General features: G+C 44.2%; 2 protein-coding genes across 2 annotated transcripts; both read left to right on the top strand.

The window, feature by feature from the left end:
- Window positions 1–952: 952 nt before the first annotated feature.
- LOC133931772 (translational activator of cytochrome c oxidase 1) lies at window positions 953–3,723 on the top strand. The gene is made up of 6 exons (XM_062378725.1): window positions 953–1,037; window positions 1,169–1,457; window positions 1,544–1,650; window positions 2,321–2,454; window positions 2,854–3,016; window positions 3,320–3,723. The coding sequence occupies exons 1-6, from the start codon at window positions 957–959 to the stop codon at window positions 3,527–3,529; spliced, it is 984 nt and encodes a 327-aa protein (XP_062234709.1). The 5' UTR covers window positions 953–956; the 3' UTR covers window positions 3,530–3,723.
- Window positions 3,724–4,382: 659 nt separating this feature from the next.
- kcnh6b (potassium voltage-gated channel, subfamily H (eag-related), member 6b) lies at window positions 4,383–11,101 on the top strand. The gene is made up of 12 exons (XM_062414333.1): window positions 4,383–4,509; window positions 4,977–5,087; window positions 6,145–6,570; window positions 7,098–7,491; window positions 7,602–7,801; window positions 7,887–8,139; window positions 8,234–8,427; window positions 8,524–8,632; window positions 8,775–9,041; window positions 9,148–9,328; window positions 9,440–9,632; window positions 10,092–11,101. The coding sequence occupies exons 2-12, from the start codon at window positions 4,986–4,988 to the stop codon at window positions 10,353–10,355; spliced, it is 2,583 nt and encodes an 860-aa protein (XP_062270317.1). The 5' UTR covers window positions 4,383–4,509; window positions 4,977–4,985; the 3' UTR covers window positions 10,356–11,101.
- The last annotated feature ends 4,521 nt before the right edge of the window (window positions 11,102–15,622 follow it).

Raw genomic sequence — 15,622 nt, 5'->3', positions numbered from 1 at the left:
ATTGATCCTACAATCAAATGTGTTCTCCAGTATAGGTCCGTATACATGCAGAATGTCAGTGGCTTTTGAATTAATGTGTCAAATGTACCATCATCACACATAGATGCAGACTTGATATATAATCCTGAACTTACTGAAGGTACTGATCTCTTTAACCATTATTGAGATTACAATAGGTGGGGGTGGTTGCAATGAATGGATGTTGAGTGGATGGATGGATGATTGTTCTGAATAATTAACAACACATTTTAACTCATTACTATGCGTAACATTACTAAACAACCTAAAAAATGAATAATGTACTTTAAGTCCAATCCACTAAGTCGACCACATTTTTTCACCAGTTCCCACAATGGGAAACAATATGATGACTTGTGTTGCTGTTTATTTTTAAAGACCAGCTGTTAAACATGTGTGCTGTTATTTGCAGTTGATCCCCAATCTCAACCAGAAACACCCAGGGGTCCTCAGAAGGATTTAAAGTTCCCATGGTTCAGGATTTGTTCGTGGACTTGCTAAATACACTGAATGAGGAGGGAAGCATGAGAATCAGTTCATGTGAATGACTCAACTATAAACAGAAAATAAAAAAGCAGCACGAGAAAAAATATTAACTTGAAGAGGAGCCAGAAAAGTGCTCGTAAATATTTGACATGAAAGTAAAGCCTGAAATATCAGCCAGTTTAAATCTTTAGTTGTTGCTGAGCTTGGTATTTATTTCAATTAGATATATTTGTTTAATAATTAAATACCTAAATACTTAAAGACAAGATATACGATATTACTACTTAATAATATATAAAATAATAGTAATCTGAGACGAAAAATAAAAGTAAACAAGGCAAACACAAAAATAGTTGTAATAACACTAGTAGGTGTTGATGATGATGATGTTGATGATGATGTCATAACAGGATTGTTACAGAGCGAAGTTGAACTTTTATTTTGAAAGACCAATGTGTGAGGTCACAGGAAACAGGAAGTGCCGGGTTCACAACAAGGACAGAAGCTGCAGCGTGTTTTTCACGCTTAACTCTGTAAGTTCACTTCCGCTGCTTCCATTCATTTACACAGCGCTTTCTGAATTAACAGGCGTGTGTGTGTCTGTGTTGTGTGTGTGTTGTGTTTGTGTTTGTGTGTGTCTGTGTGTGTCTGTGTGTGTGTAAAGGGCATGGTGGGGGCGGCGGTGCTGCGGGCTCTCCGGACCCCTCTCCTCCGGACACTAGCGCCGGCCTCCTGCAGGTGCTCTGCCCCGGTGGAGACCCTCCTGTCGCCGGCTCTCCGTGTGGTGTCTCCCCCGTGGTCCAGCTGCTCTGTGCGGCCGCTGCAGCTCTGCTCCGCGCTGTGTGCAGGACACAACAAGTGGTCCAAGGTGAAGCACATCAAGGGACCCAAGGATGAGGCGAGGGGCAGGATGTTCATGAAGTTCGGAATGATGATTAAAATCGCAGTGAAAGGTGAGGCTGCAGAGGGGCTGTCACTTATCCTCAGTCCTTCCCTGGACCCGCAGCTAACATGTCACTTGTTGTGGTTTCACCCACAGAAGGTGGATCAAACCCGGACATGAATTTAAACTTAGCTCACCTACTGGAGCAGTGCCGGACCAAGAACATGCCCAAAGCCTCCATAGACGCAGCCATCAAGAGTGCGGTAGGTTGACAACACTGGCACGGGGAAATAAAGGGTGTTGTTTAGCTCTGCCAAGGCCCAACAGTCTCATAAACACACAGGTCTGGGGCTCTTGCCGTCAAGATCTAGGAATTATTCGTTAAAATATCTCATCTCACAATGTTAATGTATCCATCCTCGATCCAGATCTGCACCAACATTTAATGGGTTCTTCCCCGACCCATATTTCATCCCTCCACCAAGTTCGATAGATAGATAGATAGTTAGATAGATAGATTCACAAAACCGTCAAACAAAAGAGCATAATAATAACAAAAGATAAAATTAGTTAAGATTAATTTCACTGCAGTGAGATGAAAGTCCAGCCACCAGAACTTCTACAGAGATGTCCCTGTAGAGAAGTATGCGCTCCTGGAGATATTGACATTACAAATATTTTAAGTAAGTGAGCTGATCGAAAGACCAAAGTAACTGAGTATTAAAGACAAATATAAATACAGATTTAAAGATAAAAACGCACTTCATCAAAATCTGTTCTGTAGTTTTGGTGAAATCTTGCTCAAAAACAAACCAACCAACAAACGAGGGTGAAATCATAACCTCCATGGCAGAGGTAATTAAGTGTCACACAAATAGTTCCAGTGCTCCATTCTCACAAGCCTGATTCACGTCCCCCCTCCTGGTTCTGCAGGAGAAAGCCAAACCAATGTCCCAACAAATGTTTGAGGCTCGGGGGCCTGGTGGATGTCTGCTGCTCATCGAGGTCCTCACCGACAACAACACCCGCAGCCACCAGGAGGTTAAACGCCTGCTCAACAAGAACGGGTCAGAAATTGTATTATTTGTACCGGTACTAGAAGTAAGTTGCAGTGGGTGTTGTACAAACAGCTGTTAAATACTGTGTGTACTGTGTACTGTATTGTCCCTGCAAGGTGCAAGAACTTAGAAGGTAGAAAGGGATGATACATTATTAAATAAAATCATGCATTAGTATCATGCAAAACATAGTTATTGCTGAGCACTGGTTAAGCCTCCTACCAAAGTGTAATAGCTAGTAACTACAGTTTATTCATTTCATTCCAGATTCATTAAGTCTGCCGCTATATAATTAAAAATACATAAATCACAACCACCTGCATTTTACTTTACCTTGCAAATACATAAGTGAATGGATGTGATGTCAATGTGATGTTACTGAAGGTGTAATTCTCTGCTTGTCCACAGTGGGATGCTGTCAGACGGGGTCCGCCACAACTTCACCAAGAGGGGGATGGTGGGGGCGGCGGGCGACACCATCTCGGCAGAAAGAGCTCTGGAGCTGGCCATCGAGGCCGGAGCCGAAGACGTCCAAGAGACGGAGGATGAGGAGGAGCTGCCTCTCCTGAAGGTCAGAGAAGAAGAGACGTCTCCTCAGTGCAGACACAGGAGGAGACAAAGATGCAAATAGCAGCAGCTGTGGTTGAGGAATTTACATTTTAAATGAACTTATGTGCCTGAATGTGCTCGGACCAGTGGTATTCAGTTAAGATTCATAGAGCTCAAGATAGAGATCATGTCACAGTCGAGAACATCCGACTGTCTGAATGTTGATTGGGAGTTTTTCTGTGTTTTCTGTTGCTTCTAACATTTTACAGACTTAAGTTGCTTCCTGCTACAGTTTGACTCATACTTTGATTTGCTCTCCCTCCAGTTCATTTGTGACACAACGGAGCTGAGTAAGGTGCGAGCCTCGCTGGAGAAGCTGGGGATGCAGATCACGTCTTCTGGGATGGAGTTTGTTCCCAGCAACATGTCGTCTCTGGACCAGGACCAGCTGGAGGCTGCCTCATCACTAATAGAGGCTCTGACTGACTGTCCAGAGGTAGTTAGAGTGTGGGACAATATCCAGGCTGACAGCTGAGCACGACCCCCGGACACCGGGCTGGACACGGAATAATGTGGAATATTAAATTACACAAAGAGAGGTTTTGAAAACCTTGTACATCTGTTGGTTCTGATACTGAAGCTTGTTGCGTCATTATATGTTTTTGCCCATTTCGAAATAATCTATATGGGAAAAAATGAAAGAGAAAATAAATATAGATTTATTCATAATTTGTGTCTGGTTTGGTTTTTGTCTTTCAAGAAAAAAGTTAGATTACCAATTTAAAAAGTTTAAAGACCAAAATTACTTTTTCCCTCATTGATAAATCATGCAAAACTGTATTTATGTTAAGTTGATGGGGACAAAAAGTATACAGACGACTGAAGGTCAGAGCTGAAGGTCATTTGGAGCCAATGTCATCACAGGTCATTACCCTCTCATATTACTGTAGTGTCAACAGTGGAGTCAATAAGATCCCACATTAACAGTATCCATGCAGCATATTGAGCGGATACTATACATTCAGCTGATTTTATGATTTTCGCACCACGCTGACATATACGTCACAGACTGAACTATATTTGAAATGTCCAGTGCCGAAGCCAACTGCCTACGAGAATGTTGAAATGGTAATTTGATGTTAATGGGAAGTCCTGTGCACCAGCTCTCAGCCCATTTGCTCTGTTTATCAATGCCCGTCATAGATTTTCCTGTCAGTTCCTCTCAGCTATAGTATGGCATCGATTGTTTCCCAGAGTTGGCGAATGTCGCGCCGCAACATGCGAGCTGCAGGCCAGTCCTCTGCCCCGTGCCAGAGCGGAGGGTTCAGCATCGACGTCTGCGTCCAACAGTAAAAACAGACGTGCATTTGTTTTGGGTAAATATGAAGCAAGAAAGAGGAGCGTGAAGTTTTTACATACTCGTCCAAACTAAAGTGTTCAGGAGGATGGAAGTTTGAGGGATGGCTGCGCGCTGGTCAAGGTCGAGGAGGATCTGATATTCTGGTGTCAAATCAGGTGAGTTGTGTTTATGACTGGAGTTAAAAACGAGAGTTGACAGACTGGTGAGAGATTATCCTGTGTTTGAGGACAGAGTGTTTTTGGGAGGGGCAGAGGCATTCTGGGAAATCACAGTAGAGAGGAATTGGACCGCATAAGTCTGTATTGGGGAGAGTTGGGAAGACATGCAGCAGACTGACATTGTTTTAATTTATATAAAGTTTTCTCAACTAAACCTCTTTATATGGAGGCAAACTAGCAGGCGCCCAATATATGGAGGCTTACATTAGAAGTTTATTCTTAATTAGTCAATGAAAGGATTCAAGTTGAGCATAGCAAGAAAAGTACGTCACAAACACAATGGGAGTATGAGTTGTAGTAACCAAATGTCTTCGTTGAAAATTAGAGGAATCAAAGTACCAAAGAGGTTGTTTTCATCTCTGTGGCCTAAGTATAAATAAATAATGGGATAACCTGTAATCCAGCAGAGCTCCATGTCTGAGGCAGACCTTATGAAGAGCGGGGGAGCCGGCAGCAGGGGCCCCGAATGCCGCTCGCCTCCAACCCCCAGGGCGGAGCTGCTCAGCCCCTCCAAGGTGAAGGACTGCTCTCAGCACGTCACAGAGAAGGTCACGCAGGTACAGGGGCCAGGGACCTCGCACAGGGCTCACTCAACAGTTTACACACTCATTCTTGAGTAAATTTCAAGTGAGAGTCCGTGACACTAACGGCCTGTGATGCTTCAAAGGATTTTCAGGTTTATTTTCAAGAGCCTTCCTGGAAGTTGGCATGATGGAAAATTGGTGTAATTAACCTGCTGGTGGAAAAATCAGTATGTTGTTTAGCGGCTGAATGTTTTTCTCCTGGGTGTGAAAAGCAAATTTACATGTAGCCCCAGCTCAATGTGAGACCTGCTGCTGCTGCTGCCGCCCCAGGCCTCAGCATTCTGCATCACTGCACACGCAGGACGCTGATATGAAACAAACACAAAGGAAGTCTTTGCAATGACCCCCGCGACCTTGGTGCACGGGGTCACGTGTTGATCCCTGTCTGCGTGTCTGTTTATCTGATGGTCTTTCACGGGTACCTGTTTATGAAGCTGCGTGTTATATCAGAGAGATTCATCAGGGCAACAAGAATCACTTTGAAATTGAGCGAGAGAGAACATCAGGACTTTGGCAGCACATGAACTCATGTGTCGTGTGTCTGTGACGCCCAGTTTATCATTACAGCTCCAGGCCACCAGCAGCAGTCAGCTCAGGCCGGGTTGATTACAGCACTCTGCTCCTTTGCTGGAGTTTTTATCTTTTGCGATCTTGAAATTGAATGCTATAAATATTAAGCGGATGTAAACTTTACCCAAGTCTGAGATTGACCAATGACACGATGGTCAAGGATTTGTCGGAAGTACAAGGTCGTAGAGCGCGCAGCCTCCACCAGCTCCATCAAAACACTGCATCTTCTACAGAGGTCTGTTGGGATCAGAAACCTGTTTCTTCTAGAGAACATATTTTGTTTAGTGTCTTTTTCTTCAGAATATCTTGTTTTCTCAAGTTGCAACTAATAGTTTCACATGAAATTTCCTCCTGAAAGACTGAAATTCTGTGTTTATACGTGAGAATCATGGCATACTGCTGAATTCTTTGTGCTCAGGTACTTTCTCTGGAGTCGGATGTGCTTCCTGAATACAAACTCCAGGTGCCAGATACAACATGGTTGATCCTGCTTCACTACAGCCCCTTCAAGGCGTTTTGGGACTGGATCATTCTCCTGCTGGTCCTCTACACGGCCGTCTTCACTCCTTACTCGGCCACCTTCCTCTTGGACGTGCACGGGGATTTACGTCAAAGGATCTGTGGCTACACGTGTAACCCTCTGAATGTGGTGGACCTCATGGTGGACGTGCTGTTTATTGTGGATATAGTCATCAACCTTCGCACGACGTACGTGGACAAGAACGACGAGGTGGTGACACAGCCGAGCCGGATCGCCAAGCACTATATTAAAGGCTGGTTCCCTATTGATCTGTTTGCAGCGATCCCCTTTGACCTTCTCATATTCAGATCTGGCTCTGATGAGGTAAGAACTTTGATTGTTCTCACTGTTAATTATAATTTTGACGGTGATCCTTAGATATAACTGAGCTGTCTTCAAGTGTCTTGGTTTCAGAAACAGCTCTGACAAGATGGTTCTGTTTTGAACTCCGTCTGTTTGGTTGTGAACAAGATTACACAAAGACAACTGTACAGATTTTCACGAGAATTGGTTGAAGGAGGCAGAATGGGTCAGGGAAGAACTCATTACATTTTGGTGCAGATTCGAATCAGGGGGCAGAAGTAACTACTGAATTCACCAAGGCCCCAAAATCCCCTAAATTTCAATCAAGCTTCAACAAATTCATAGAGATCCGCCCCCTGATCTGGATGTGGAATTTCATCTTGCAGTTCTCCTGTAATCTTGCTTACAAACACACCAACCAACAAACAAATAGTCAGGGGTAAAACCGTAACCCCCTTGGCAGAGGTTATGTTTTTTTAAGCTACTCTTCATTGTATGGTCATTTCCTTGCCTAACATCGTCCTACCTGTTGTTATCGGACGTCAAAGATGGCCACCTTGACAAGCCTGCTGAAAACCGCTCGGCTGCTACGATTGGTCCGCGTTGCAAGAAAGCTGGACCGATACTCGGAATATGGAGCTGCCGTCCTCTTCCTACTCATGTGCACCTTTGTTCTCATCGCCCACTGGTTGGCCTGCATTTGGTACGCCATCGGCTTTGTGGAGAGGCCGTACACGGAGACCGGCTGGCTGGACAACCTGGCTGAGCAGCTGGGCAAGACGTACAACGACAGCGACTCCAGCTCCGGCCCGTCGGTCAAAGACAAATACGTCACCGCTCTGTACTTCACACTGAGCAGCTTGACGAGCGTCGGGTTCGGCAACGTTTCTCCAAACACCAACTCGGAGAAGATCTTCTCCATCTGCGTCATGGTGATCGGATGTGAGTTGAACAACACTGTAAAAATGACATGGCATTACAGACACTCATAAACATCATCTAAAATATCCTGGGTCTTATTGTTCGATTGCGTGTGTCCTCTTCTGCCTCAGCTCTAATGTATGCCAGCATATTTGGGAATGTGTCTGCCATCATCCAGCGGCTGTACACGGGTACAACCCGCTACCACACCCAGATGCTGCGAGTCAAAGAGTTCATCCGATTCCACCAAATCCCTGGTTGCCTGCGTCAGAGGCTGGAGGAGTACTTCCAGCACGCCTGGGCCTACACAAACGGCATCGACATGAACGCTGTAAGTAAAAACGAAGACAGTTTGCAGGTGGTTCAGGTTCAGGTTTTGCTTCTAATTGCTGATTATTTGATTATTCGATATTCAGGTGTTGAAGGGGTTTCCAGAGTCGCTGCAGGCCGACATCTGCTTGCACCTGAACAGATCCCTGCTGCAGAACTGTAAGGCTTTCCGCGGAGGCAGTCAAGCCTGTCTGCGCGCCTTGGCCAAGAGGTTCAAGACAGTCCACGCTCCTCCAGGCGATATCCTGATCCACTACGGAGACATCCTGGACTCCGTCTTCTTCATCTCGCGTGGTTCGATCAAGATCCTTAGGGATGATGTGGTGGTAGCCGTATTAGGTAACATCTAATTACAAAGTAGTGCCTGAAAATCTCCTAAATCAAACTTTAAAGACAGCAGCCACTCGAATAAAAAGTGTTCATGCTCTTGCAGAAAGGAATGACATCTTTGGCGAGCCTATCCACCTGTATGACGACCCGGGGAGGTCCAACTCCGACGTGCAAACCATCACCTACTGTGACCTGCACCGCATCCAGAGGGAAGACCTGCTGGAGGTGCTGGATATCTACCCCGGCTTTGCAGACAAGTTCTGGAGGAACCTGGAGATGACCTTTGACCTGAGAGACGTACGTTGGACGGTTTTGTAAAGGAAACGGTTAAGATCTTGGTATTTTATATTTCACAGATTCGTGAGAATGTCTTTTTTCCCCTGTGTTCATCAGGCTGATCAAGTCCCGCCAAAAATAACAACTGATGACTCTGGAGACGACTGTGGATATCACCACAAGCCAAGACACAAGCTCCACTCCCTGGACTGCAGAATCAGACCAGGTGAGAGATGTAGTGAGTTGAGTGTTTTTGTATCGATCCTCTGATAAATGACTGCATAGTTTGTACTGCAAAGAAGTAATACCTATGATCTGTGTAGACAAATACTGTAACTTCAGCTCTCGAAATTATTTTCCGTGAACAGATGGAATCGATCACGAGGATTCTTACCCCCTTCAGTCCTTACGTCATCGTCACTCCCCCTCCCAGGCCCACTGGGACGACCGCTGCAGCTGTGGATCCCCGTGCTCCCAGTCCAGCGAGGACCTGGAGACGACTCTTGCTCACGGTGCCAAAGTAGAGCTTTGTCCTCCAGAAGATGCCGCACGGGACTACTCCCCCTCTGTGGTGCAGCTGCGGCCCCCGAGTGGCACATCAGTGGGGAAGGAAGCAGGGGACAGAGGTCACCAAGGTGGGTGGACAAGGTTCTCGATTGTCCTGGAAAGAGACACAAGAAGTAAATGTTGTAAACGATTACAATCTAATTATATGGATTAAACTTGTTTTATTTTCCTTAGCTTCATCTGTGAATGTGCCGGCGATGTATCCCTACTGGCCTGACCGACAGTCACAGCAGTTTTCTGGCCGCGCGTGGCGATCGTCTTCTGTCCGCAACTCATACCATCCACCGCCGTTCACAGAAGAACGGCCCATTGAGCTGGAGTCTCGACTGGAGGTTTTACATTCACAGCTCACCAGGTGAATTTTCCTTATACTCCTTATTTTCCTAATAAACTTTAAGTTTCATTAAAAGAGTCTTTTCTCTGTAGCTTCTGTGTGTAAAGATTATTTTTCCACATTCTACTCCAGACTGGAGTCGCGCATGACAACCGACATCAGCGTCATCCTCCAGCTTCTCCAGAGGCAGATGGCTCCCGTGCCTCCAGCTTACAGCACTGTATCATCCAGGACCCTCCCCTCCAACTCACCCAGTCTGTATGGGACTGGGACACCAGTGGTGCACAGCATGTATCCCAACTCTCCCATACAGATGGACTCACAGGTAAAGACTAATGCTACAACTAAAAGGTCTCCATGTGAAACCACATTTAGATTCAAACCATGAAGATTTTGTAATTTATGCTTTTACTTAAAGGTTCAGTGTGTAGAATGTAGTGACATCTAGTGGTGGAGTTGCATATTGCAGCTAAATACCCCTCACCCCAGCCTCCCCTTCCAAAGAAAAAGAGAACCTGTGGCAGCCTTTAGTTGTCATAAAAACTCAAAAGAAGTCTAGTTTGTCCAGTCTGGGCTACTGTAAAAAAACACGGCCATCTCCGTAGAGAGGACTCGCTCTTGATGTAAATATAAAGTATTTAAATATAAAAGGCCCATTCAAGGGTAAAGAAAATAACAATTCGTACAATTTAGATGAAACACACTTTTATATTCAGTTTCTGCCAATAGATCCCTTTCACCTAAAAGTTAAACATTCTCATGTCTCCTCTCCACATTCACCCAGAGGTCCCAGGAGTCCCTGTCTAGTGGTATCCCTGTGACCGTGGCCTCGGACGACACCATGTTCATGACCGTCACCCCCGAAGCTGAGACCCGTCCGGGGTTAACCCCGCAGCCGCCCCGGCCGTCAGACAAATCCTCCCTCGTGGAAAACCCCCGGCTGTGTGGGAGCCTCCGCTGCCCGTCGCTGCCGGGGAACCTGGACATCAGCTCGGGACTGTCTGAGATCCAGAAGCATCTGTCTGACCCGGTGCTGCCCGTCATCTGAACGCCTGCAGTAGAAGAGACAGTGTGACCGAGAGAAAGTAGTAAAACACCGCTGCTTGCAGATGTGAGGAAGAGTCCATCTGCTATCAATACAGGACAGGAAGTAGTGTCTCGACGTCAGATAGTGGAGGCCTGCAAGGATTTCTGACTCACACAGGATTACACTCAGTCAGCGATGTGTACTACAGTTATCACACTTCCCACAAGACATCTGCTGATTTACAGTTTGTGCATGAGTCAGATCTTCATGGTTTCTGTTTTGTGAAACCACTTCTGTTGTGGTTCAATTCTCTGTCATTTTCTTCCTGATGCTGATCAGGTCCGAGCCTCTATCACAGATTAGAGCCTGATTTACACTGAGTCCACAAATCCATCGGCAATATTGTTATTTACGAATAAAGGAAAAGTTTCCACCTTGAAAAAGCTCATCTGGTTCTCTCTAAATCAGAGCTAATACATTATACTTGGTTTGTTAAATTTCCAACATGGGCTTACCTATAAAACCATTTTGTTGAGGAACCATTGAATGTGGGGAATTAAGCAAGATGCATTGGTTCCGACCCGTCAGTGAAAGGTTTTCGTCGGCTAACAGGTTCATCGACCGGGCTCCACTCGTGTTTCCCACCAGATTTTGTAACTGTACATTTGTACAATATAAAGTCTCATCAGTGTGTTAATGAGTCGCTGAGTTCCTATTGTCTACATATAAAAAATAATGTGTGTATAATGGTTTAAACTGTGTGTGTGGGGGGGGGACTGTTTATTTCTGTTTATAATTAATTTAGGTTAATAAAGTTAATGTTGCAGAAATGGCAGATTATGGTCATTTAATACCATTAAACTGTTATGTACTGGTTTTCAGTGGAATAAAACACAATTATACTAATCACAAAACAAGTTAATACATTGAAACAAATGAAAGAGAATGAAAATTGAGGACAAACAAACTTTTAACTGTCTGTTGGTTGATTAGACGACCTGCTGAGAGACTGAAGGGAATTGAACCTTGAGTTTTTTGTCTCAGTGCTTGCTCCAGTTTTCTGATTCAGTGCGATTTTGTATAGATGTGTAACAAGGTCAAGCAGTGGGATCAGCTCAGATATTTTCCAGATATATCTTCCTGAAATCTAATAGAGGGGCTCACATGGGACAACACAAATGCTCGAGTCGGTTTAGTCAGATATTTACGTGTACGTGCCTGGAAGTAGCTATTGTAAAAAAATGTTACACACATCATCTGCATCAACTTGGCACCAACACAATCCTGTAGTTTTGTCCTTTGCCCTGTGAACGTTGCTGAGAATGGTTTCGCCCACTGTACATTATTGATCTCTCCCTCGACCGTATAGGCCAGCATAGGGTCCTCGATGGCCCCAGGCATCTGCTGGATGTCCCAGATTAGAGCCTGGTGGTCATCCGCTAGACGGAGATGAGGGGAAGAGGTTTGATTTGAATCGATTTATCTTGTTTGGACAGGAAGAAAATCATGTTACTAAACATCACATGCTACTGGCCTGATTCTGCTCAGTAGCTGTTTTACACCAGGTTGTTTTTTCATCCAGCAGGAAAGAAAGACATCCAGACAAGATGAGAGGAAACACAAAAACACAGTATTGTACCACAGGAGCAATTGACTGACTGCAGGTCAATTGAATTTCACACATTTGTTTTTGTGTATGTGACTGTGCTGTTTAGTTGCTTTGGTCAAACATATCTCAGTGAATGAGATTAACTTCAAAAGCATCCAGAGATTCTGTTGCAGACATCAAAGCTTCTTCTTCTCTCTAGTTCCGGCTCAATTGCACTTTTCAGCTCTGATGACGACAAACGTGTGTTTACTGTCACAACGTTGAGACGAGTTCACACGTGTGGCAGAAGAAGGACGTCCCCTTGTGGTCAATTTTAGCAGCTGCAGAAATCCAACTTGTAATAATTCATAATAATAAAGATAATGTCTCTGTTCTCCTCCTGCAACAGCTCCTCGACCTCTGGACGGAAAACCAACTGGACAGAATGACAATACACAAACTGCTTTAGTTTTGGTTTTTTCTTTTTCCAACTGCAACAACAACAGTTTGCAAATTTACATCAACATTTACATCCCCTCCGAGAAGCTGAGGTTGAGGGTTATTTAAAGTGTTTTCTATACGTTATTATTATTAGCTTTACATATTTTTTCCTCTCTATTGGCACATACTCTTTTCCACGATCATCACTAATACTCATATTTCCTCCTCATTTAAGCCACGTTGTTTTTATGTAATGATATTTTGTGCTGACATTCATGGTCCCGGATGATAAATCAAAGACAAATATTATCCATTCTGCCTGAAGGAGGAACCTCATTGGTTTTCACTCAAAACGTAAAATATCTATCAAGTTTTTGTTTCGATTTATTTAGAACAGATCAAACAAATAAATGGAAAAATTACGAATAATGATGTACAGTGCACAGGGAGGCGGGGCTTATTTTTAAAAGCCTCGACCTAAATATTGTATAAAACAAAGTTGACAAATGTGACAACTTGAGACACAAATTAGTAACAGCAACTCCATCATCAATCCAAAAGTCAACTGACAGAAGCAACAGACTCAGACTGGACAGCATCATCCATCGTCTGAACCTGCTGTGCACTGGGACTCACTGTTTTGTTTAATTAAGTATTTAAAAACCTTTTCTTTGTGCTTCACTGACGATGCTAACCTGCCCGTCACCTCAGAGGAGATCAGCTGATGGTGCAGAGTCAACACAGAAAACACTGGTTTTGGATAACAACCATTAAACCCATCATTACCCCTGTGAACCCCCTGTAACCTGTGAGTTTGCTCGTTTCCATAAATGCTTTTGCAAAACAGCCACTGACACATTTGACTGATGCCTCAACACAAACCGTGTGCAGCAGCTTTTAAAGACGTGTCCCACTTCCATCAAGGCGACAAGTCACAGGAGTCTGCAGCACAACAACTTCCTCGCAAGGTAGAGGGTTCACTCACGTGGATCAGTTTTCTGACGGGGTTCCTGTTTGTTGTAAATTCTTCTTTGTCACGAATGTATTTGTCCTGCTCTAAAACTCTCCCCCTTGTTTCCTCAGGTCTTGAAATCTCCTGCTCTGCCCAGTCGTGATGCTTCGAACACATTTTGGCTCCAACACATCTGACTCAACCCACCATGATTTTTTCGAATGTTCAGGTTATGAGTCGAGTAAGTACATATGGGTCGTATGCACATTGTTGTGCTCGGTTGTTGGTTTCCCTCCATGTGTTGCGATCCTCTGGGAGATGTTTCAGACTCGCAGGAGAGGAAGTCCCCTCACACCACATGCTTTTTTCATCCTGAACCTAACCGCCATGGATGCTTTCTTCTTGGCCTTCATCCCACCTGCGATGATAAATCACTTAGTTTGGCAGAATATTTGGTTTGATTATGTCTGGAACGGTGTTTATGGTTTGAACATGTGTGGGAGACCCCTGCTGATGGTGTGCGTGTGTCTGGACTGCTACCTGGCTGTGGTTCATCCAATCACCTATCGTACCAGGAAGAGTATGACGCCCCGGGTCGCGATGGCCGCCATCGTCTGGACTTTGACAGTTGCCTATGGTCTCGTATCAATGACTCACCCCCATTTATACATAACCATGTTAATCCCAGCGCCATTTATAGTAGCCATTGTAATGATTGGCGTGTGTGATTGTTTCATCCTTCTCACGTTGATCAAGTCCGAACAAGGCAAGAAAAACATCCACCCGCAGAAGCAGAGAGCTCTTCAGACCCTGATCAACAGCCTGGTCCTGACTCTCGTCTCGTACCTTCCACCAGTGCTCATGTACATATTTGGCCTTGCTCTCATCAGCGACCAAAAAATCCTAACGTGTGTAATTTCTATTCCGGCCACCATTACTTCCAGTCTGGGATCTGCTGTCATGCCTCTTCTCTACCTGCATAACATTGGGAAACTGGATCGTTTCAGGTGCGGATGCTGCAGGAAAACCTAACTCACCTCGTCTCCTTCCTTTCAATTCGGGCTGAGGTAGAAGTTCAGTTTTTTTTGGTCCCACTGGGACATGTTTTTATGTGTTTCCTGTGATTTTGTTCTTATGTGTTGTTTCTCATTTCATGTGTGTTGTATTTTTGCATGAATAGGCCTATTTGTATTTTGCTGTGATGAAAAAGTACTTTAAAACGTAGAAGAAAAGTTCAAATGTAGTTCTCCTTCATTCTTTGATCTGTATCCTCAAGACTCTAGACCTGTTTACCTAATGTTCATATCGAAGTCATGAAGGAATAGTTGTGCTACAAAATAAAAGCGTACAATGAATAATGAAGTTTCTTTACTCGGTAGGAACCAAGCTGATCATACTGTAGGGAACTGCTATCTATTTATTTATCTTTATGGTTGTTTCTATATATTAGCCTTATGATACACTGGATAAGCAGCATAGATAAAAGATGGACACACATGTGGGGAGATGTAGCATATGTAGTTTGCATCTTCATCACTAGGTGGCAGGATTGTTGTTTACAGCAACTTCCATTGACTCATGTCTGAGTTTTTACATTTTTCTATCTCATAAAACTATAACAATCAGCCAGGAGACAGTTAAAAACAAATTTGAATCATATCATCTTGATAGAATCGATCACACATTAATGGAGTTATTTTCAATACCCTGGTTGGCAGCTGTCTCTGTGTAGATCTCAGGGTTTAATTCAGTTTATGTGAAAGTTGGAAAATGAGAACCGCACAAAGAATACCCATCATTAAAACTTTGAAACCCCTGTAACCTGAGGGTCTGCTCGTTTCCATAAATGCTTTTGCATAACAGCCACTGACACATTTGACTGATGCCTCAACACAAACAGAGTGCAGCAGCTTTCAAAGACCTGTCCCACTTCCATCAAGGCGACAAGTCACAGGAGTCTGCAGCACAACAACCTCCTCTCAAGGTAAAGGGTTCACTCACGTGGATCAGTATTCTGACGGGGTTCCTGTTTGTTGTAAATGGTAAATGGTTTTGTTTTAAATAGCGCTTTTCTATTGTTGTAGATTCTTCTTTGTCACAAATGTATTTTTCATGCTCTAAAACTCTACACCTGTGTTTCCTCAGGTCTTGAATCTCCTGCTCTGCCCAGTCGTGATGCTTCGGACACATTTTGGCTCCATGCATCCGTCCAACACCTCTGGCTCAACCCACCATGATTTTTTTGAATGTTCAGGTTATGAGTCGAGTAATTACATATGGATCGTATGCACATTGCTGTGCTCGGTT

This window comes from Platichthys flesus, chromosome 20 (assembly GCF_949316205.1).
Source record: "Platichthys flesus chromosome 20, fPlaFle2.1, whole genome shotgun sequence".
In the NCBI taxonomy this organism is placed as follows: Eukaryota; Metazoa; Chordata; class Actinopteri; order Pleuronectiformes; family Pleuronectidae; genus Platichthys; species Platichthys flesus.
Note: the sequence above shows the minus strand (reverse complement) of the source record. Positions and strands in the feature narration are given on the sequence as shown.

Bases quoted from the DNA above. Each gene is read 5' to 3' on its own strand.
- LOC133931772 (XM_062378725.1), top strand. From the start codon at position 957: ATGTGTGAGGTCACAGGAAACAGGAAGTGCCGGGTTCACAACAAGGAC. The intron at 1,458-1,543 runs GTGAGGCTGCAG...TTTCACCCACAG, and splicing joins GATTAAAATCGCAGTGAAAG to AAGGTGGATCAAACCCGGAC. The intron at 3,017-3,319 runs GTCAGAGAAGAA...CTCTCCCTCCAG, and splicing joins AGGAGCTGCCTCTCCTGAAG to TTCATTTGTGACACAACGGA.
- kcnh6b (XM_062414333.1), top strand. From the start codon at position 4,986: ATGTCTGAGGCAGACCTTATGAAGAGCGGGGGAGCCGGCAGCAGGGGC. The intron at 5,088-6,144 runs GTGAAGGACTGC...CTTTGTGCTCAG, and splicing joins AGCTGCTCAGCCCCTCCAAG to GTACTTTCTCTGGAGTCGGA. The intron at 9,329-9,439 runs GTGAATTTTCCT...ATTCTACTCCAG, and splicing joins TTACATTCACAGCTCACCAG to ACTGGAGTCGCGCATGACAA.